The 22,194-nt window shown below is 42.8% G+C and overlaps 1 protein-coding gene across 4 annotated transcripts in view; it reads left to right on the top strand.

The window, feature by feature from the left end:
* Positions 1 to 22,194, top strand: part of EEF2K (eukaryotic elongation factor 2 kinase) — an 85,199-nt gene that overhangs the window by 43,433 nt on the left and 19,572 nt on the right. For 2 of the 4 annotated variants that reach the window (XM_033963432.1, XM_033963433.1), the window contains 9 exons: positions 5,924 to 6,095; positions 10,356 to 10,505; positions 12,440 to 12,572; positions 13,821 to 13,948; positions 14,530 to 14,731; positions 15,451 to 15,515; positions 16,311 to 16,388; positions 19,111 to 19,167; positions 19,315 to 19,374. In XM_033963432.1, the coding sequence (XP_033819323.1) occupies positions 5,924 to 6,095; positions 10,356 to 10,505; positions 12,440 to 12,572; positions 13,821 to 13,948; positions 14,530 to 14,731; positions 15,451 to 15,515; positions 16,311 to 16,388; positions 19,111 to 19,167; positions 19,315 to 19,374 (1,045 nt within the window). The remainder of the gene's footprint in view (positions 1 to 5,923; positions 6,096 to 10,355; positions 10,506 to 12,439; positions 12,573 to 13,820; positions 13,949 to 14,529; positions 14,732 to 15,450; positions 15,516 to 16,310; positions 16,389 to 19,110; positions 19,168 to 19,314; positions 19,375 to 22,194) is intronic. The other 2 variants (XM_033963434.1, XM_033963435.1) reach the window with 1 other exon arrangement.

Raw genomic sequence — 22,194 nt, 5'->3', positions numbered from 1 at the left:
TTGCTGAATTTGGTGTGGTGTCTGGTTTTACGGTTAATCCGGATAAGTCGGAATTGATGGGGATCACCTTGACTGCCGATGACGAGAGGAGACTGTCGGGGAGATTCCCGTTTCGTTGGGCTTCTGGGGCGCTGAAATATTTGGGGATCTATATCTCTCGGGATCTGTCTCAACTGTACACTTTAAATTATACCCCCATTATTAGGCAAATTAAGGGGGACTTGCAGCGGTGGTCTGGGCTGTGGTTGTCTTGGTGGGGACGGATAGCGGTTATTAAAATGAATATTTTGCCTCGTTTATTATTTCTTTTTCAAACACTGCCTATACCGCTCCCGACTGGGGTGTTAAAAGAACTTCATGCTCTCTTCTTCCGGTTTATATGGAAGGGGAAACCGCCTCGGATCTCTCGTCAGTGTTTGTGGCTGCCCCGTGAATCTGGGGGACGAGCACTTCCCAATTTGTTCTGGTATTATAGGGCTGCACAATTGCGAATTTTGTTGGATTGGGATATAGCGGAACAAAAATGTGTAGTACAATTGGAACAGCAATTAATGGGTACCCGGGTTTTACGAACCTTGATTTGGTCCTCTTTATCTGCACGGGTGGTTTTTAGAACTTTGAGAAACCCAATTTTGACGCACCTTTTGCGGATGTGGTGGGAGACGCGGAAGAAATGGGGAGCAGGGATGGTGCCTTCGCTGCTGGGGGCGTTGGGGGATGAACCATCTTTTCCGGCGGGTAGGGAGAGCTCGGTTTTTCAGCGCTGGGAACGTCAGGGACTCCGGACGTTCTCGGATGCCCTTCATAGGGGGATCCTGGTGTCCTTTGAGGCTTTTCGGAAGTGTGCAGCTTTGCCTAAGGGGGATTTTTTAGCTTACTCCCAAACCCGACATTTTATTCAATCACAGGGCTGGACTGGGGAACCGATCAGGACGAGGGCTCCCTTGGAACATTTGTGGCTTACACTTCGTAACCTGCCCAAACCCATTTCAGTTATCTATCAATATTTTAGGGGCTCGGTTGTTTTCCACCCTAAATACAAAGGTCTTTGGGAACGGGACTTGGGGTGTTCTTTCTCGGAGAGGGAGTGGACCCAACTTTGTCTTGAGGTGGGCAAGGCATCCTCTTGTGTTCTTATACAGGAGAATGCCTACAAGGTGTTTACCAGGTGGTATTATACCCCTGCTAGGTTACATAAAATGTTTCCGAGATCTTCTGCAATGTGTTGGAGGTGTGGGGGGGCCGTTGGCACCTTTTTGCATATTTGGTGGGATTGTCTTCCTTTACAAATCTTTTGGAAACAGGTTGTTGGCTGTTTATCCCAATTGTTACAAATTGTGCTCCCGTTGGTGCCAGTGGAACACACTTGGCAAACTAAACTCCGCAGGTGGGGATTGGCTGCAGCTAGATGTTTAATTGCTAAATCCTGGAAAAGATCTGAGGCACCTATTATGTTAGAATGGTATTTGCAGTTTCATCAATTGTGTACCATGGAACTATCAATTGCTAAACGTCATGGGCACTACTTTTCATCTATGCGAACTTGGACTGTTATTATGGACAAGATTGATACTTTGGTTTAAGTTTACTGGGGCTGGGGGGTTTGGGGGGATTGTTGTTGTGGGGATAACTTCCTGAAGGAACAACAGGGGGGTGTCCGCTTTGTATATTTCAGTTTTCTTGGGAGGGGTGGGGGGATTTGTGATTCATTGCAGGGGATATCTGTTTGGCAATGATGTTTTCTTTTGCTGTATTGTGATTTCTGAGACTGTTGTCTTTTGTTCAATACTATGGAGTGCTTGAGCCTTGATATCCATATTTTGCTTGTATAATACAAAACTTTTAATAAAGATTTTCAAGTTAAAAAAAAAAAAAAAAAAAACAGTAATGGCGACTGAACAATGATGATGTCATCGATGCAACTTTATTTAAACAAGCAGAAATTCCACAGGAACATAACCCTGATTTTGATGCTTGAAATAGCATGAACATGAAAAAAAGGAGATATTTGAAATCTGAATATAATCATGTTGAGAAACACCGGTCCACATTCTTATTATGTCCCAAAGGGGGAAAGACTTTTAGATGAAAAATCCAGTAATTTTCACGTGTAAGTAAACGGGAGTTCTTATCGCCATTAAAACTGGTGGGAATTTGTTCTAAAACACACCAGTGAAGTTGAGAAAAGGAATGATTGCGAATAACGTTATGAGTCACCATAGGGGCTGACATTTTCTTTTTTTTTTTTTTGTTTAAGTTTTTTTATTGATTTTTTTTCATTTAACAACAAGTGTCATAAATTTTCATACAATTATCTTAATAATACACTTGATATTTCTATAATGTATTTTATACATAACATTTCTTATCTTATATTTCTTATGATTTTATATATCATATAACTGTAATTATTTTTCTTATAAAGTTATGCAACATATATATTGTAATGATTTTATCAATTATTTTTTAAATTATTAACCTTTTTCCCCTCCCTTTATTATATTGTTTTCATGTAAGAATACCATCTATTAATAATATTTTATTTATAATTTATAATAAAGAGTATAAATCCCCCTCCCATATCCCCTCCCTCCCTTTCTTCTTTAACTATTTTCTTATTATGGGAAAATGAAATTCAATTATTACAATATTTTGTTAATGGTCCCCAAATCTTTTTGAATTTATCCATATATCCTTTTTGTGTTGCAAATGTATGTTCCATTTTATATATATGGCAAACTGAGTTCCACCAAAAATTATAGTTCAATCTGTCACAATTTTTCCAATTGTGTGTAATTTGTTGTACTGCTATTCCAGTCATTATAAATAAAAGTTTGTTGTTATTTGATGAAATTTGACTTTGAGATCTCATTGCAGTACCAAATAGAATTGTATCGTATGTCAAGGCTACAGGATTTTCTAACATCCTATTGATTTGGGGCCAAATTGATTTCCAAAATGTTAATATGAATGGACAATAGAATAAAAGATGATCTAATGTCCCTGCTTCAAGATGACAATGCCAGCATCTATTAGACTTAGAGCTGACATTTTCTGAGTAATTAAACAACTTCAATGTTCAATTAATCTTTTCCTAATGTTTCTTGTCGTACATCGCACGTAAATTTGGCCACAGGGACTTGTGATTACATAAACTACAAACATGGAGGAACAAGACGTGTTTGATCTCAATCTATAAACATTACCTGTAATAGGGTGAGTCCATTGGTTCCCCACGTGAGAAGTGTCACATACTGAACAGTGGCCACAAGGTCCATGATGACCCGTATGGGTTGAATGAGTGTCCATATTTTCCAAAAACTGAGTCCTTGTCCTGTAATCTGAGGTGACCAGATGGTCTGACAAATTTCTCCCCCGCGTGTACGCTAAGCATGGATTTTCCTGAAATATCTGATGTAGTTGCAAGACATGACAATGTCTATGAATGCTGTTAGCGATCTGAAATGACTTCAATAGTCCTCATGAGAGTTGTCAGCCCAGGGGACACTGATTAGAAGTACATAAGAATTACCACTGCTGAGTAAGACTAGTGGTCCATCATGCCCAGCAGTCCGCTCACGCGGCGGCCCTCTGGTCTAAGACCAGCACCCTAACTGAGACTAGCCCTACCAGCGCACGTTCTTGTTCAGCAGAAACTTGTCTAACTTTGTCTTGAATCCTTGGAGGGTGTTTTCCCCTATAACAGCCTCTGGAAGAGCGTTCCAGCTTTCTACCACTCTCTGGGTGAAGAAGAACTTCCTCACGTTTGTACGGAATCTATCCCCTTTCAACTTTAGAGAGTGCCCTCTCATTCTCCCTTCCTTGGAGAGGGTGAACAACCTGTCCTTATCTACTAAGTCTATCCCCTTCAGTACCTTGAATGTTTCAATCATGTCCCCTCTCAGTCTCCTCTGTTCGAGGGAGAAGAGGCCCAGTTTCTCTAACTTTTTGCTGTACGGCAGCTCCTCCAGCCCCTTAACCATCTTAGTCGCTCTTCTCTGGACCCTTTCGAGTAGTACCGTGTCCTTCTTCATGTATGGCGACCAGTGCTGGATGCAGTACTCCAGGTGAGGGCGTACCATGGCTGGGAAATTGCAGGGGTAATTTTTTAGAATTTTTATGAAGAAAAGACTTATTTCGCAGGACTACATATTAGAGAATGACACGGGGACAAATTTTTCTCTGTCCCCGCAGAAACTCATTTTCCCATCCCGGAGAGTTCTTTTCCTGTTCCTGCCCCATTCCTGCAAGCTCCGTACTCATCTACACAAGCCTCAAACACTTTAAAAGCATAAGTACAGCTCAGATTGTGATGTCATAATGCCTCATTCCACCAATGCCTAAGCTCCGTCCTCATCTGCACAAGCCTCAAACACTTTAAAATCATAAATGTTCGAGGCTTATGCGGTTAAGGCAGAGCTTACAGGAATGGGGCAGGGACAGGGATTGGATGTGGGGATTGGACAGGGATTGGATGTGGGGATTGGATGGGGAAATTGAGTTTTTTCAGAGATGGGGACAAATTTGTCCCCGTGACAATCTCTAATCTGTTATTCTCTGAATTGGGGACAATGGGCAGGAAGGAAACGGTGGACATTTTGCCTTTAGGCACCAGAGTGTCTGATCATGTGGTTTCATTGGCAGTGCCTTGTTGCAGGGAAACCAGTGATCTGAAAATAAGAACCAGCGCACTTGGAGGGAGATTTGGAAACTAGGCGCCTCTCTGGCTCTCTATTGGAACAAAGTGTGTTGTTCTGGGTATGGAACAGGTTATACAGGGCCAGGGGACATGGCTTTGTGTTTGTGCACAGTACGGTCTTATGACCAGGAGGTATCTGCTATTGCAGCTGGAAGGCGAGATACATATACACCATGTGATTGATTTTTTTTTTTTTTTTTTTTCTGCCTCTCCAGCTGCTCTTGCCAGGTTACCTTACCTTAATCGCACAAGCCTTGAGCACTTCACGAGTTTAAAGTGTTCGAGACTTGTGCAGATGAGGACAGAGCTTTTAGGAATGGGACAGGGACAGAACTCGCGGGAAGAGTACGGGAAACTGAGTTCCCGCAGGGACAGAGACAAAATTTGTCCCTGTGTCATTCTCTTTCGAGCTTCCCTGGCTGTGTATGCTGCACCATGTCACTGTGGTGCTTTCTGTAAGGCTCTGATAAAGAGTCCATACTGTCGCTGCACCGGATCTGAGCAGGATTAAACTGAGCAGCAGTCTTGTCAAAAACTTTATATGCCTGTTCCTCAAGGGGAAGTGGGTAAAGGCAAAACTGAAACCAGTCAATGCTGGTGAATTTCATGCATGTTGTCTACTGAATAATGCAAGACCAGACATGTTATTTTACCACTACATGTAGCAGCAAAGTTTAAAAAAACAACAACAAAAAAACAGATAATCTTTCTTGGGTATCGAGGAGATGTGTGTGTGATATATTAATACAGGTCTCCCTATGTATTTGCAGGGGTTAGGGGAACAGCCCCTTTGCGAACACCAAAAAAATCACGAATAACTTTAGGGCCCCCACTCCAACTCCCTCCTGCCTGCCGGACCCCTCCACAGCTTACCTTTTAAGCCCTGGTGGTGAAGCGGGACAGGAGGGGGAACTCGCGAGACCAATGCGGGACCTTGAGGCAGCCATTTTTTATAGCGGATCTGCCCTGGGCAGGTGCATAGGAATATCCCTCCCGCCCCACTTCACCACTGCACCACCAGGGCTTTAAAGGTAAGCTGTGGAGGCGGGAGGGAGGCTGCTTGTTTTGAGACCCGCAAATAACTGATTTTGCGAATCCCAAAACCGCAAATATGGAGGGAGAGTTGTTTGTCTTTGCTTGTGCAAAAGCAATCCTGTATTTTCTGGTTAAAAGGGTGGTTTTCTTTCTCCCCCCCTTCTCTTCCTTTCCCCCCCCCTCCACCAGGAAAAAACTCTCCAATTTTTCCCACAAGCTGCAGTGGAAGGGAGCCTCCAACTACGTGGCAAAGCATTACATAGAGACGGTGGACAGGGATGTGTATTTCGAGGATGTCCGGCTTCAGATGGAAGCGAAGTTGTGGGGCGAGGAGTACAACAGACACAAGCCGCCAAAGCAGGTATTGGCAGCCTGAATTGGATGCAGCTGGCCACTCATAGTTTCAGGTGACAGCCTCTTAAGGGCCTCATATTCATTTAGGTGTACTTACTGCATGGACATCCAAATCCCAATTTTACAAAGACGGGTTGTGGATGTCGAACACTGCAGTACGTCCATATTGCAAGGGGGCGTGGTTTGGGTAGGACTAGGGAAGGTTCAAAATATGGACATCTAACTCCAGTAACAGAAGGGGAAGGGGGATGTCTAAAAAGATGGATTTTTATTATTTAGACCTGGTACTTGTCCAGGTTGCACCCTCAACCCTATATGTCGTGTCTGTCTGTCCAAGTTAGATTGTAAGCTCTTCCAAGTAGGGACTGTCTATAAATGTTAAAATGATCAGCGCTGTGTACGCCTTTCAGCGCTATATAAGTGATAAGTAGTAGTAGCTTCCTTAATCCCCCAGTGGTTGCATTCCCCTTTCCCCCTAAATATGAAATGACAAGGGATACCAGGCTGTATGACAGCTTCAGGTATTAAGGGTATTCTTAACAGAGCAACAGGCAGGTTTGAGGAGTAGCCATATTTATTTGCTTTTTTTTTTTCGCTCCATAAGATGCGCCTGACCATAAGATGCACCTAAGTGTAGAGGAGGAAAAACCAAGGGAAAGAAATTCTGAACCAAATGGCGTACCCTGTCCCACATCCCTCCCCCTCGCTGTGGTATTTCCATGTTTTTACACCCCCCCCCACCCCCGGTCTAAGAATGCCCATCGTTATGGTATTTCCGTGTTCCCCCCCCCCCCCCCCCCGCACCATTTTAAATCCTGGTGGTCCAGCGGTGTATCGGCAGGAGCGAGTTTTCCGCGTTGCTACCTGGCCCTGCGCCGCTCCCTGCACAAGCTTCAACCTGGGTTCTGTGTTAGGAGTCACTGCCGGGAAAAAGATCTAGGTGTCATTGTTGAGGATATGATGAAACCCTCAGCTCAGTGTTCAGTGGCTGCTACGAAAGCAAATAGAATGTTAGGAATTATCCCCGGAAGGCAAGATTACCAGACAGAAACTGACCTATTTTGGACATGTGATGAGGGTGAATTCACTAAAAAAGGAGGTGCTACTCGGAATGGTCAATGATAAAAGCAGGGGAGATCAAAGGCCCATTGGCTGGATACCGTCAAGAATGACACAGGAATGAACATCAAGCAATTGATAGAAGCCATGGAAAACAGGGAAGCATGGTGTGGACAGGCCTACAGAGTATCCAAGGGTCAGAGAGTAGTTGCATTATTTTGGTTATTAAAGCACTGAAAAACCTACTTAGCAGCTTTCCCCTTCTTCTGAGACCCCTCAAGTGCCCTTCGGTTAATTAGCAGCTCCTTCAAGCAGTCTTGGGCTGGAGGATTTGCTGTGGAACAAGGAGCAGAGGCTACCTCTGGGAGAAGTTGGGGGGAAATGTGATCTTTTTGCTGCCCATATGATAAATTTATATGATATTGGTCATTATTCATTTTTATCCTTTATGTTCTGTTCATTAAAGAATATGTTGTTTTGCATTTATATTTTTAAACTTTTACATGTAATTTGCTGTTTCTTCATAATGTTTTTATTACTATATATATTTTTTATTATTATATATTTTATCATCATATTGTTTATATGTTTCTATATGTGTTCATATGATTTTATACATGATTTGTAGACTCCTGACGCAGGCCGTAGGGCCGAAACATGTACATGTCGGGTCGAGTATTTTTGGAAGAATAAAGAATAACCAGATTAACCAGATGAGTTAAAAGACACTTTTATTTTGTGCACCTTTTCTTATTGGACAATTCCACTTTTTTCTACTACCTTTTTGCTGCCCATAACATTAAAGACTGTACTGGTGCCGGAGAGAGGTCTGTAGCAGAATTTGGGTAAGCCTGGTGGGTCTCTTTCCCCACATGAGTTGAGGTGATTGCGTATCTCAAGAATTTTTGCATTTGGAGAAAACTCGGTTTAATGTCCCTGTTGTATTCGATGGCTGTGTTTTCTGCTAGTCCCGCCCAGAAACTCGTAAAGGTTCCTGCGTTCTTTACCTTTGCCTCGCTGTGTTTGCAGAGAGCTTTGTGGATTTTTTTTTTTTTTTGTAGTGATCTTGTGTCACCTTAAAAACAAATATTGCAGAAAGACTTATGCTTGGTGAGAGCCTTTGCTCAAAACAATTGTTAATCATTTGAGTGTTAACCAGCTTGCACTTTCTTCTTTATCTTGAGTTTGATAATGTTTTGCATGAGTTAATTTGTTGGAAGTAACAAACGAAACGAAATCATTTGCAAAAGTTAGACAGTTCAAAGTCTAATAGATGCTGGCATTGTCATCTTGAAGCAGGAACCCTGGATCATTTGTTGTTCTATTGTCCTTTGATACTCAACTTTTGGAATTCAATATGGGGACAAATTAATTTGATACTGGAGTCTTCGATTCCGTTGTCCTCTGAGGTGGTTATCTGTGGGACATTGTTGTCAACTAAACTTCCATTAGAATGTATAAAACATAAGAACATAAGAAGTGCCGCTGCTGGGTCAGACCGGTGGTCCATCGTGCCCAGCAGTCCGCTCACATTTCAGCCCCTAGGTCAAAGACCAGTGCTCTAAATGAGCCCAGCCTCACCTGCGCACTTTCCAGTTGAGCAGGAACTTGTCTAACTTTGTCTTGAATCCCTGGAGGGTGTTTTCCCCTATGACAGACTCCGGAAGAGCGTTCCAGTTTTCTACCACTCTCTGGGTGAAGAAGAACTTCCTTACGTTTGTACGGAATCTATCCCCTTTCAACTTTAGAGAGTGCCCTCTCATTCTCCCTTCCTTGGAGAGAGTGAACAACCTGTCCTTATCTACTAAGTCTATCCCCTTCAGTACCTTGAATGTTTCAATCAGGTCCCCTCTCAATCTCCTCCTCTTTAGCATCATGACTGGGATAGCCATACAAATGGTTACCAAGACCTGGAAAAATTGGGATAGACTTAATTTCTCCTTTTGGTGGGAAACTTTATGTTTATGTTATAAATATGAAAAAAATGAATTCAGAAATGTCATGTCATAACAAATTATTTAAATTAACTTGGGGTTCATTGGCGAATTTTGTTAACTCTGATTAGCTGGATTAGACCTTTAATTTCTTTTTTGATTCACACATCCAGGAAAGGTTATATATTTTGTGCTATTTATGGATTGAATACAAGTGCTGTTTGTGATATTTAAAGCACTTTGTCTATGTTCTTAAGGCAGGGAAGGTGAGGGGGGAAATATTTTGTAGCATTCTTTGCTTGATTCTAAGTGCTCTCTGTGATGTTAACTGTTTGTATGACTTTATGCACTGTTTTTGAATTGAAAATTAATAAAGATAAAGTAAATGATAGCAGATAAAAAACCCTCATTCAACAAGGTAACTAGAGCTGTGCTTGCCACTGTGCACAGGCCCCAGTCACCCACTGGTTGTCAGATAATCTCAGGTACAGTATATCAGCTGGAGTTTTGGAGGACAAGCAAACTTGTTTTCCAAAGGAAAACTTCCTGTGGCCTATGAAAATGATGTATGTTGTGGATATGGAGTATCATTGATCCCTGCACATGTGTTGACTATACTTCCTGTCCTGGGGGGTGGGCAAACAGGGCAGTTGCCTTGGGCCCCACAGCTACAAGAGACGCCCTACTGCCTGGTGAGGTGAGATTCCCTCTCTTCCCTTCCCTCTCTCTTTCCAGCTGCAGCAGTGTGCAGCCTGTAAAGTAGCAACCCATTTGGATGGTCCCCTGATGGTTGCTACTTTACAGGCTACGGCCTTGCGTTTACAATCTCCACAGACTGTTCCTGTTTTGTTTTGTTTTTTGCTATTTTATCAGGCTACGGGTTATTTTCACAGTTTTCTTGTTTGCGGTTTTATTTGATCCTTTATTGACCTGGGACCCCTGATGAAGGCGTGTTAACCGAAACACGGACCGTGTTGGGTCCCTAGGTTTGTTTCTAAGGTAGTATTATTAACCGCACTCAATTATTTTTATACAAATAAATTTAGTCTGCATCATTGTATGTGTCTCTGCAGTTCTCTTAGCTTTTGTTTAACAGGAACTTTCTACAACGCACACAGGGTTTCGTACACAAGCAGATAAAGCTGCTTAGCTGACGTTTTTCCTGGGTTCAGTTATCTCTCAAGTGTTCCCTAGTGCAGCAGGCAAACAGTAACCATCAGAGCAAGGTCACTGTTTACCATTTATGACTGCTTTTATTTACTCCTTTTATCCAGGTTGATATTGTTCAGATGTGCATTATCGAGATGAAAAGCAGACCCGGAAAACCCTTGTTTCATTTGGAACATTACATAGAAGGGAAATACATCAAATATAATTCAAATTCGGGATTTGTGCGGGACGACAATATCCGCCTCACGCCACAGGTGAGAGATTCTGATGATGTGCATTTGGAATAATTGTTCTGTTTTTGCTGGACTGTTTGCCTTCACTTGGTGCAGTTAAGTAATTAATTGATTTACCTCTAATTATAAAGTATGTTAAAGACATGGGGGGCTAATTGCACCTATATCTTAGTTTTATTCCTAAATGGATAAGGGACAAATTGGGGTCCTACATATGATTTCAAGACTGTTTTGGTTAATGCTTTTGTTGATTTTTTTTTAAACAAGGAAACTAATAGATGTTGCTCTCAAAATAACTTAGAAATAGGTTTAGTTTTCTCTTGGGGGAGGGTGTTCTATATATTAATGAAAGCTTCCAAAAGAACAGAAACACCCTAATTCTCTATATTGTGCGCTTGCTTAATGATCCAATTAGCGCCAATAATTTATACTTGCTATTCTATAAAGATAAGCATATAAATTTTTCCGCGTGGATCTGAAAAGAGAGCGTTGCCCTGGCAGGGGTGTGGGCAAGTTCGGAATGGGATGATGCACTGCAGCTGTTTCATCGCAGGACGTTTCAGCATGACTACGATGAAACAGCCGTGATGAGTCATCTTCTTCCAGTGGGAGTGTTTCAGGCCAAGAATTCCATTCCATCCTTTTAGATCCAGGAGAGGGTTAAATATGGGGAAAATAAGGATGTAGGCATGGGTGGAATAGGGAGATGAACAGCTGAAAGCTACGGCCTGGGCTCCCCATCAGCCACCGCCACGGAGATGCCCCGGCCCCTTCTCGGGTACCTGGGCTCCTTGCCAGCCACCACTGCAAGAGCAGCTCTGGTGGCAGCTTCAGGGCCTAGGCTTCCTGCCAGTCATCGCCGTCTGCTTCCCAGCCTCGCCGTGCAGCCTGTGCCTAATTTTGGGGGGAATGGGGGACATCACCCCCCCCAAAAAAAAAAAAAATGCTGAATTGGATTCAACGCAACCAGTTCATCACACTGAAATGGCTGCAATGAATTTTCCTAGACCCAGACAAGTTAGGAGCATTTCTAGGATTTGCGCACAGCTTTATAGTATTCGGGGGACCTGTGCCTAATATGGTAATGTGATGCTGATATTTAATTGTGGTTTAGCTTGACGTGAACTTGTCACACAATGGTGTCTACTTTATTTGCTTTATGGCAGGGTTGCACGTGCTCCTTGCTCTAGGGAAAGAGTCGAACTTTCAGGATATGCTTTCCATTGCCTACAAATCTATTTTATGAATTTTCATTAAGGATATCCTGAAAACCCAGCCTATCTGCTGCTTTTGAGTACTGAGCTTGGGCACTCTTGCTTCACAACATTGGAACTAATGACCTTTTTTCTAGGATTGATTATTTATAGAATTACCCTCATGGAACTGAATTTGAAAGAACTGGCTTGCCAATTGACCTCATTGTTTTACTAAGTTACTTGGACTGTTTAAAACCTTGGAGACTGTAAGTGCATGGAGAACATGGAGTTTAACAAACAGTATAGAAAGCCTTAATTTTTTTTGTGCCTTTATGCCACTTGGTGCACAATTCACGTACACATTTCCCTAAAAAAATATTAAGACTTAACTCCGTGTTCTCCATTTACTTACAAGACTTTCTTCCTTGCCCAACCCCCATCCTTTTTTTTTTCCCCCCCCCCCCCCTTTTAATTCCAACTTACCTCTTTGGGTTCCTGCCTGAGAACAGTCTCATGTATGTACATACCTGAAAAATCAAAGATCCCTCTTGGGAAAGTAGTGAGTGCTGCCTTGCCATGGACAGAAGAGCATGAATCCGTACTTTTGGCACAAGCTTTTAAGGCCTCATGACTACGTTTTTTTTCTACTGTTGTACTCCTACAGTAAAATTTCATTACACTCTTTTCCTTGTTCTGGGCAAAATGTTTATTCAGCATTATTATCTCCTCTATCTCTAATTTTCAGTTTAACTGTTACAGGCCTTCAGTCACTTTACCTTCGAACGCTCAGGGCATCAGCTAATTGTCGTAGATATTCAGGGAGTTGGCGATCTCTACACAGATCCACAGATCCACACAGACAGAGGAACAGACTTTGGAGATGGGAACTTAGGTAAAAACTGGTAATTCTGTATGGCCTGGTCGTGGTTTTAGACTTGGAATTATTATTGGTGTAAAACAGTTGATGGTTAGAAGCCCAAGAGTTGTCACCGAGCATTGCGGTAAACTTTTTCCAAAATACCGAAGAGGCCAAATTCAGGCGCTTACTCAAGAGTATTTTCGGAAAGACTTAAAATGTTTTTTATATAACTGGGTGCTGACACTCTCACAGTAAGGAGCAATGATATAAAATGGGATTTAGAAGTATGCAGGCAATACCACAGCGAAGGAGAGGCAAACCATTAGGCTATGACAGAGGAAATTTATTTGGTGATTAAAAATGACTCATCACGATTCATGTTTCGGCCAAAGGCCTGCATCGGGAGTCAAAAGCATAGAATGGATTGGTGATGTTCCAAACTCTTTTAATCACAATATATTTAATTGCTTTTACTGTGGGACGCTCACTGAGTGCCATCTCCTTACTATTGTGATTAAAAGAGGTTGAAACATCACCAATCCATTCTATGCTTTTGACTCCTGATGCAGGCCTTTGGCCGAAACATGAATCATGTTGAGTCATTTTTAATCGCCAAATAAATTTCTTCTATCATAGCCTATTAGTTTGTGTCTCCTTTACTGTTTACCTGTTTGTGTTCTGCGGATAATTTGTTTGTCTTCTGTTTTTTTTCTGTTTAGAAGTATTCACCAAATATGTGCATCAAGGGTGCCATCAGATTGATAGTTAGGCACCTGTGGGCAATAGGCATGACTTTATAAGGTAGCAAATAACTGAAAGGGCGCTACGTGTGGGTAGAGCATGGGTGGGCCATGGACATGTGACATAGGCGCGAAGTTTAGAGAGTGCTATAAACTACGCATGTCACTTGACTCCCCGAAGTACGTCAACGTACACCATTAGACGACGTCCTTGCAATAGACCTTCCAATCCTGACCTTTTTGCCAGTATTCCATAACAGAATCTTGGCACCAAGATGGAGCCATAGGTCAGTGGGCTTAACGCCAATTCTGTTTTGTGGCTTTGGCAGTCTTATTTGATATGTGCATTTTTCTACTAAATTCTTTGATATGTTTAAAAGATTGCTGCAATGATTTGTAATGTTGAAGAAACGAGATTCTTTGTAGATTTATTGATGAACATTTCTTTCTGCATCATAATTTACTTTTTATCCCGTAAGTTGTTTTTTATCTACACCATATGCATTTACCACCTAAAATCCTTTGCTTTGGAATTTTTTAGGGGTGCGAGGCATGGCCTTATTTTTTCATTCACATGCCTGCAACAGGATTTGCAAAAGCATGAAACTTACACCCTTTGACCTTTCCCCCAAGGAGAAAGCTGCCTTAGACCATTCTAATAAGCTTCTGGTAAGTATTGATTTCCACTTATTTTGCTAGTAGGAGTTTAGAATAATGGAAATGCTGCCCCCTGACTTCATAAGTGAATGTCACTTCCTAGACGTGGGTCCAGGAAGTCAGAGGAAGAGCTGATGCTGGCGCAAGCAGCAGCTTAGGGTTGCTGCTCGCGCCAGGAACGTTAGAGGTACGGGGGAAAGGAAGGGATGCACGTGGTTGTGGGGGTGCCGGCACCCCCACCCTCCACCACTCCCCCCTTACTAAGTCACTGAGTGGAAGCTGCTGGGTTAAAAAGAAAAATGCTAATTCAGAACTTGGATCATCAATAACATGACTGTACCGACTGCAGAATCGAGATATCGACAGTACAGTTCTGATGGTTCAGGCAGTGAGACGACTTGCTTCTGGTATTCATAAAAGCATGAAATATGTTGACCGATAAAATCCATACAATCCACGGAGCAAGATTTACCTCCTCCCACCCCACCCAAAAGCATATTTTAGTGAGCAGCCTCTATCAGTGTCCTTTTTGATATGGGCGTGGTTATCCTGTGGTGCATAAGTAATGGAATTCTCCTGTTCCTTTGCTAAAGCAATCTGCCCAGACAGTCTTGCGGGGCTCGGAGGAGAAGTGTGGCAGCAGCCGGGTGAGGACCATATCGGGGAGCCGCCCGCCGCTGCTCTCGCGCCTCTCCGAGAACTCTGGAGATGAGACCATGAGCGACGTGGCCTTTGACTCCCTGCCCTGCTCCCCCTCCTCCGCCACACCACAGGGCCATAAGTTCGACTTGCTTGGTAAGCAAGCCAGAGATTATTATTTTGACATTTATTTTGAGTTTTCTGGAGCATGTCAAGGAGCCATTTGGCTGTGCTGATTTGAAACTTTGCACTATATCCCTTCAATTGGAGAAATGACTCTTTTGTTCTTTAGCGTCCCTCCTGACCGGAACAGACGGATGGGTTTACACTCCTCTGCCAGCAGGTGGAGACTGAGAGCACACTGAATTCTAACAGTACAAGTGCACTGTATCCCCTCGATTGGAGAAATAACTCTTGTTTGAGAGCAGTTTTCTAAGTGTCTGGGGATTTGTTTACTCTGGATCAGGGTTAGGCAATTCCAGTCCTCGAGAGCCACAGGCAGGTCAGGGTTTTCAGGATATCCACAATAAATATGCATTTTCATCTCAAGGAGGCAGTGCGTGCAAATCCATCTCATATATATTCATTGTGGATATCCTGAAAAACCTGGCCTACCTGTGGCTCTTGACTGGTATTGCCTCCCCTGCTCCAGATGAACCCTAGACTTAAATCTGCAACTTGTCCCCCTCCTGTACCACTTCAGGAGAGCCTGTGTTCCTTTTGCTGGTGCTGTTACTTCTGGCCAAGCACCACCTCCTCTAGGAAGTGTCCGCATCAGTGGGAGTTTAGCTTTCAAATCACTTGGCCCATCTTTTTCTTAGGAGTGTTGTTATACAGAACACCGCCTTATTTTTTTTTTCTTACTTTTTTCTTAGGCTGGCCTGTCTTCAACGATGACAATTTGGTTCATGATGATAGCGATACATTGGATAATCAGAGGGTAAGTACGGGAAACGATGCTGGGAAGCATCTGCTGTTAAAACTCTTTATATCTGTTCGTCAGTAAACATTAAAGCCCAGATTCTGTATGGTGCGACCCAAGTTGCACGTGCAACTTAATCAGTGAACAAGCTAATCAGCACTGATAATTACTATTACTGTTTATCATTTATATAGCGCTGAAAGGCGTGTACAGCGCTGTACATATTGATATTTAATAGACAGTCCCTGCTCAGAAGAGCTTACAGTCTAACTTGGATAGACAGACATGACATAGAGGGTCAAGGATGCAGAACCCGAGGTGAGAGGAGCTAGGAGTTGAAAGCAGTCTCGAAGAGGTGGGAAAGACCGCGAAGCAGCCCATTCAGAGCACTGCCGCCGCTGCTGTTTTTAGAGGCCTCGGAGCGGACTCACAGTGGGAGAGTCAATGGGGTTTTGCTGCACATGCGGATGGGAGGGAGGGATAAAAAGATGCTGCAGAAGGGGATGGGTGAGAGGGGAGGAAAAATGTTGGACTTGGTGGGGGGAGGAGAAAGGAAAGAGGAAGAATTGGGGTGGAGGAGAGGAAGGGAGAGGTGAGTGATGTACATGAAAAAAAAAATGAGACATCCTCCGAAAATAAGCTCTAATGCATTTTTTGGACACAAAATTAATATAAGACACTGTCTTATTTTCGGGGAAACACGGTAGTTGCAACACAGCAGTGTTTTATATAGCATTTCTCACAAACAGAGCTTCAGGCACGGGATTTTGTTTCACCTGCACAGACCAGTAACGTCTTTTGTTCTTTGCACAGGACTCTGAAAACGGCGGCGACAGTGGGTGTCCGAGTGAGCGGAGAAGTGAATCTGAAGATATGGACCCCAGAGAGAAAGTAGGAACTATAACATACCTTGTTTTCCTTGATTTCCTCAGCTCCCCATGCTCTGGGACAGAAAAAGGATTTATATTTTATTTTCTTATGTTGATAAGAAATGTACTTGAAGATTACCAACTTTTTTTTCTTTCATAATCCTAAAAAAAAAGGTTTGATTCAGCTGAATTTGAACTGAATTTTGGTAGGATCACACCTTTCTCTTGGTAATATTGGCACTCGGTATGTTAAAAAAATAAATACATCCTAAAAATTATTTATTTGTTTTAAAAATTTCTGTACCGTTTAAAACTAACCGGTTTACATAATTTACATACATAATGTTGTAAAAACAGACACACAAACAATCCTCAGAAATCATATCTACAAACTAATACCACAGCTTATATAATGAGAATCATGAATAATTCATCAACTGTGCAGAGAGGAAAATTATTGGCTAAAAAAGATATCTAAATATAATTGCATCTTGAGTAATTTTCTAAACATGCCCTTTTCACTACAGTTTCGTATTTGGCCTACAAGGGAGTTCCATATTTTAACTCCTGCACAGCATAAAGTCTTTTTGCCAGTTTCAACAAGCCTTGAGTTCACATTCGGCTTCAGTAGAGCTAAATTCTCAGAGCGTAGTGATCTGTTTGGTGTGTAGCTAAGCATATTATTTTTTAAACAATTTTAGTATGTTTCCATACAAGAATCGATGGCAAATCATTACTGTTTTTATATTGCATTCTGAAGATGACTGGTAGCCAGTTTCAGTTGTTGAAGATGTGGCGAAATGTGATCATATTTTGCCAATCCCATTATCAATATTGCTGCTGCATTTTGTATAACCTGCAATGCCCTACGCCTTGCCTTTGTTTTGCCAAGGTACAGGGAATTGCAATAATCAAGTCTCGACAGTAATCAGTAAATCAATATGAATTCAAATTTATTAGGTTTTTATATCAAGGTTTATCAAGGTTATCTAAGTGGTTTTATAATCAGGTACTCAGGCATTTTCCCTGTCTGTCCCGGAGCGCTTACAATCTATCTAATGTACCTGGGGCTATGGAGAATTGAGTGACTTGCCCATGGTCACAAGGAGCAGCGTGGGGTTTGAACCCACAACCCCAGGGTGCTGAGGCTATAGCTCCAACCAATGCGCCACATACAAAACTAAATATCAGAATATAATTACAATTTTTTTTTTTAAATCCCTAGTAATGTGGAGGGGCATAATCAAAACATATGTCTAAGTCCGATTTGGGCGGATGGTGTTAGATGCCCAAAGTCGGCAGTGGGAAAATGCCCATTTTTGAAAAATACGTCTAGAAATTTTTTTTCCAGGAAGCATCTATCTGGATGTTCAGGCTATGTGTCCAGACCACGAGGATGTCTGTCTTTATACCACATTTTCAACCAAAATTTTGTCACAGTCCCAAATACCCAGAACAAGACCATTTGGATGTGGGAGGGGCCAATCTTGTAACGGACTGGCCATACAAACATGGCAACAGAGCTGTTTGGCACCTTACAGGGCACTGCTGTGAACTTCACAAAAAGAGTGCCAGATAAACATCTCACCAGAACTCCCTTATAGGTTATGGTGAGCCCCCCCCCCAAGACCCACTATACTCACCTGTCTACAACCCCAATAGCCCTTATGGCTGCAGGTGGCAGCTATATGGCAGTAGAGTAAGGTTTTGGTGGGCGCACATGTTCCATCATAAATGTAGCAGCAAAGCACCTCTCAATATGCTTTGATTGTGTTACAAAGTTAGTTCTCCAGAAACATATGCAGTCATTTTAAAGCCTTCTTTTGGCTCGCTTGACTTTGGTGACAAATTCCTCCTGCAGGATCCCTGCTGCAACTCTGACTTCGAGCTTGAGCTGTGCGGCACTGGACATTATCTTTATTTTATCTTTATTTAAAATATTTGATTAAACGCTTATCCAACAGTACAAAGCGTTGAACAAAATTTAAAAATTACAGAAAGACAGACGCATCTGCAATATAAAACATATATATTAAATTGTTAGACAAACCAGGACTAAACAGACAAACACTAATCTTTGAAACAATAGGGGAAGGGGCGGAAATACAATTTTATAGCAAAAATATATTAAAGGGAAATACAATAGGAGAAGGGAATTAAAATCATGAAAAAGATTAGAAAATTGGTGGCCTGAAAATAAAAAACATTTGGATTTCTTAAGGTAGGTAGCTAACTCAATAGCAATTATATGCATCCTTGAAGAGAAAACATTTTAAACCACTCTTAAACTTCTACAAATTACATTCTGCTCTTAGATATAAAGGAAGAGAGTTCCAAGTCAAAGGGGCGGTTACTGAAAAAATAAGGGAGCGACAAGTACCAATTATCTTCAGAGATGGGACGTTGAGGGTATGCTGGGATGCTGATCAGGTTGGTTTTGCAGTTTCAAGTCTCACGAGACTTGAAAGTGTGAGACCAACTTTGAACTTGAAGCTCGCAGTTTAGTTACAGCAGGGAAGCAGGGATTCTGCTGCAGGAATTAACATTTCCAGTAAGTTGGTGCGGGCCAGAAAAATGAGGTTGGCCCAAGTTTCGTCCTGTGGACCACAAATTGGACAAGCCTGTTTTACAGTTTTATGTTCAGGTGCCTGGGTTTAATGGTTTACAGCATAATTAGTTTTGTTTGTTGCTTGTCAGTCCCATATGGACCAGTCTCACACACTGTCCTTGTTACATTAACACAGGGTCATTTGCACTACATCAGAAGACACTGCGAATCTGATGATGACAGTTTTGGAAAGGTAAAGAGAGCAGAAAATAGTCCATTCCTCTCTTCTTACCATCCCATGCCCCAGTATAAACATTTCATTTTCACATCTGCTTTCCTGAATTAATCTCATTTCTAATCATCATCTGTGTTCCTTCTTTTTTTTTTTTTTTCCAACTAGAGAAAAGCTGACCTAAATAAACCCCCTGTGATTCCTAAAAACAATCCCCGGCATACTCTGGTGATTCTGCATGGATGCCTGACCCTCCTGCCCTCTTGTCACGTTTGCATAGCTTTCTGACCCTTCTGCCTATGTCCTGTCTACACGGGCTCTCTGACCCTCCTGCCTTCTGTCCTCATCTTCACAGACTGTCTGACACTTGGCTATTCTCATTGCATTATGTCACAGCGTCTGGCTGCAAATTTCTCTTCTGATTGATATAACTGTTCCTGAATACATGGGCATGTTTTCTGTGATATTTGTCAAAGCATTTCTTACCCTTTGCGCTTCAAGTACAGATAATGTATGGGGTAATATCTTAGCTACACAAAAAAGATATTCCAACAAAAACTGCAGTTAAACAAGCAGCAAGCAAAAAACAAAAGAAAAACTGCAGGAAATGTACAAGATGCAGGCACTATTTATTGCAAAATAAACTCGGATATGTGAAAACTCAATAATGTTCCAAAACACACTTTCACAAGAAAGATACAAAAAAAATGTCATAAACAACGTAGACAATGCTGCTTTGGTTTCAATGGGATGCTTTCAAAAAATGGAGGAAAAGCCTCAGACTGAAGCCCTCCCACCACCACAACGGTGGTCCAAGGTGGTTGGGTGATAACCTCACTGGCAAAAAAGCTCCATTGCACTCCCAAAGTATAAAAACCTTAAACAGGGCTGTCTATGCAAGTTGATAGAAGAAAGAAACTTTCAACTTATCTTCAGTGTACTGAAGGTGCATAGGGTCAGTTTTAGAACCTCTTTCGTCTATTTTGGACTTATACCTCAAAGATTGAGTTCCCCTAGTGCCTTCATATGTTTTGGACTCTGCAAGCATGATCAAATTTTTGGCCACGTTCAATAACATTCCAAACAGTGCTATACTTTTCACTTTGGATATCACAGCCTTGTACACGAATATACCTCAACGTGAAGCAATAGATATTATCAAATCTGAATTACAGGCGCTGACTATCTCTGACATCAGGATTAAATTTTTAACGAGATTAGCCTCCATTGCGCTAGGCATGAACTACTTCCAGTTTGGAGATACCTTTTATAAGCAATTTAAGGGCACAGCCATGGGAGCTAAAATGGCCCCGTCCACAGCCTACCTTTACGTTTCTAAGTTTGAACAAACTTTTCTATATCCTTCAGTACATTAGCAACACCTCATGTTTTGGAAGCGATATATTGATGACATTCTGGGAGTTTGGACGGGTACCGCAGAAGAATTAGATCAGTTTCTAACATGGCTTAACGGTTGTGATGTCAACTTGAAATTTACCATGACTAAAGATTATCATCAAGTGCCTTTTCTGGATATTAGCATTTCCTTGGTGAATGGGAGTTTTCAAACCAGCCTATACCTTCAGTGTACTGAAGATAAGTTTCTTTCTTCTATCAACTTGCATAGACAGCCCTGTTTAAGGTTTTTATACTTTGGGAGTGCAATGGAGGTTTTTTTGCCAGTGAGGTTATCACCCAATCACCTTGGACCACCGTTGTGGTGGTGGGAGGGCTTCAGTCTGAGGCTTTTCCTCCATTTTTTGAAACGCATCCCATTGAAACCAAAGCAGCATTGTCTACGTTGTATATGACATTTTTTGTATCTTTCTTGTGAAAGTGTGTTTTGAGGCACTATTTATTGCAACATCAATGGTATACGACCATATTACCAACCAGAGGACCCGACACGGTCCGTGTTTCGGAAAACACATCTTCCTCAGGGGTCCATGGTACTATTGTACTTAGCACCTGAGTTATCCCAGGACAAGCAGGCATGATATTCTCACATGTGGGTGACGTCATCTACGGAGCCCCGATGCGGACAGCATTTCAAGCAAACTTGATTGAAGATTCAAGCTTGCTGGCTGCACCACGCATGTGTGCCTCCTGCTCCACTAGAGGACGCATCCCCTCCTCGTGGTCTCCAGTTCGATTTTTTCCGCTGTGCTAAGCAGACACGTTTTTTCTTAGCGCTGCCCTAGTGCCTTCTTGCACCGCGATTTATTATTATTTTCTTTTGTTTTTCGTCGTAAAAGTCGCTGTGCATAACAAAAAATTTATTTTTCCTGCTCAGAGCGCTTTTCGCGCCTTTTTCTTGCGATCCGGGGGCTCCCGGATCGCCTTGGCCGCGGCCGCCTGGATGTCCCGGCCCATTACGGGCTTTAAAAAGTGCACCGGGTGCGAGCGTCTTCTATCTCTCACAGACCCGCATCGCTGGTGCATCTTTTGCCTGGGGGCCGACCATCCAATGGAAACTTGCCCCCGGTGTGCAACTTTTCAACAGCGGGCGCTCCGCCTCCGACGGGCCCGCATGGCAGAGCTATTCGCTACCGATCAAACCTCGGCCTCGAGATCAGCCTCGGCCCCGGCCTCGATCTCGGCCTCGAGTACATCGGCCCCGCCTCGGGACTCGACCTCGAGCTCTCATAAGTCCTCTGCCCCGGGTAAGTCCCCTCTTCCATCCTCAGGTTCCACATCGTCAAAGAAGCCAACCTCGGGGACAACGGCCGCACAGAGTGGAAACTCCTTGCCTACGGCCCCGGCGAAAACCCCGAAGGCCTCGGGACGTGCCTCCACCCCTCGGGAATGCTCCGAAGCGAGATCGCCCCCGGTGGAGAGCACAGCGGCCTTGGACATGCCATCGATGCTGTCCGTGCCCGTATTCCAGGAACTGCTCTGAGCGATGATCACAACGGAGCTATCCGCTGCCATGGCTCACCTTCAACTGGCCTCGGCCTCGACCTCGCATGCGCCGGACCAGCCTGAGCAACGCGCCGAGACCTATCGAGGAAAACCGCGCCGCTCTCGTCGCCTCTCCTCTTCATCGGA

This window comes from Geotrypetes seraphini, chromosome 11 (assembly GCF_902459505.1).
Source record: "Geotrypetes seraphini chromosome 11, aGeoSer1.1, whole genome shotgun sequence".
Taxonomy (NCBI): domain Eukaryota; kingdom Metazoa; phylum Chordata; class Amphibia; order Gymnophiona; family Dermophiidae; genus Geotrypetes; species Geotrypetes seraphini.
Note: the sequence above shows the minus strand (reverse complement) of the source record. Positions and strands in the feature narration are given on the sequence as shown.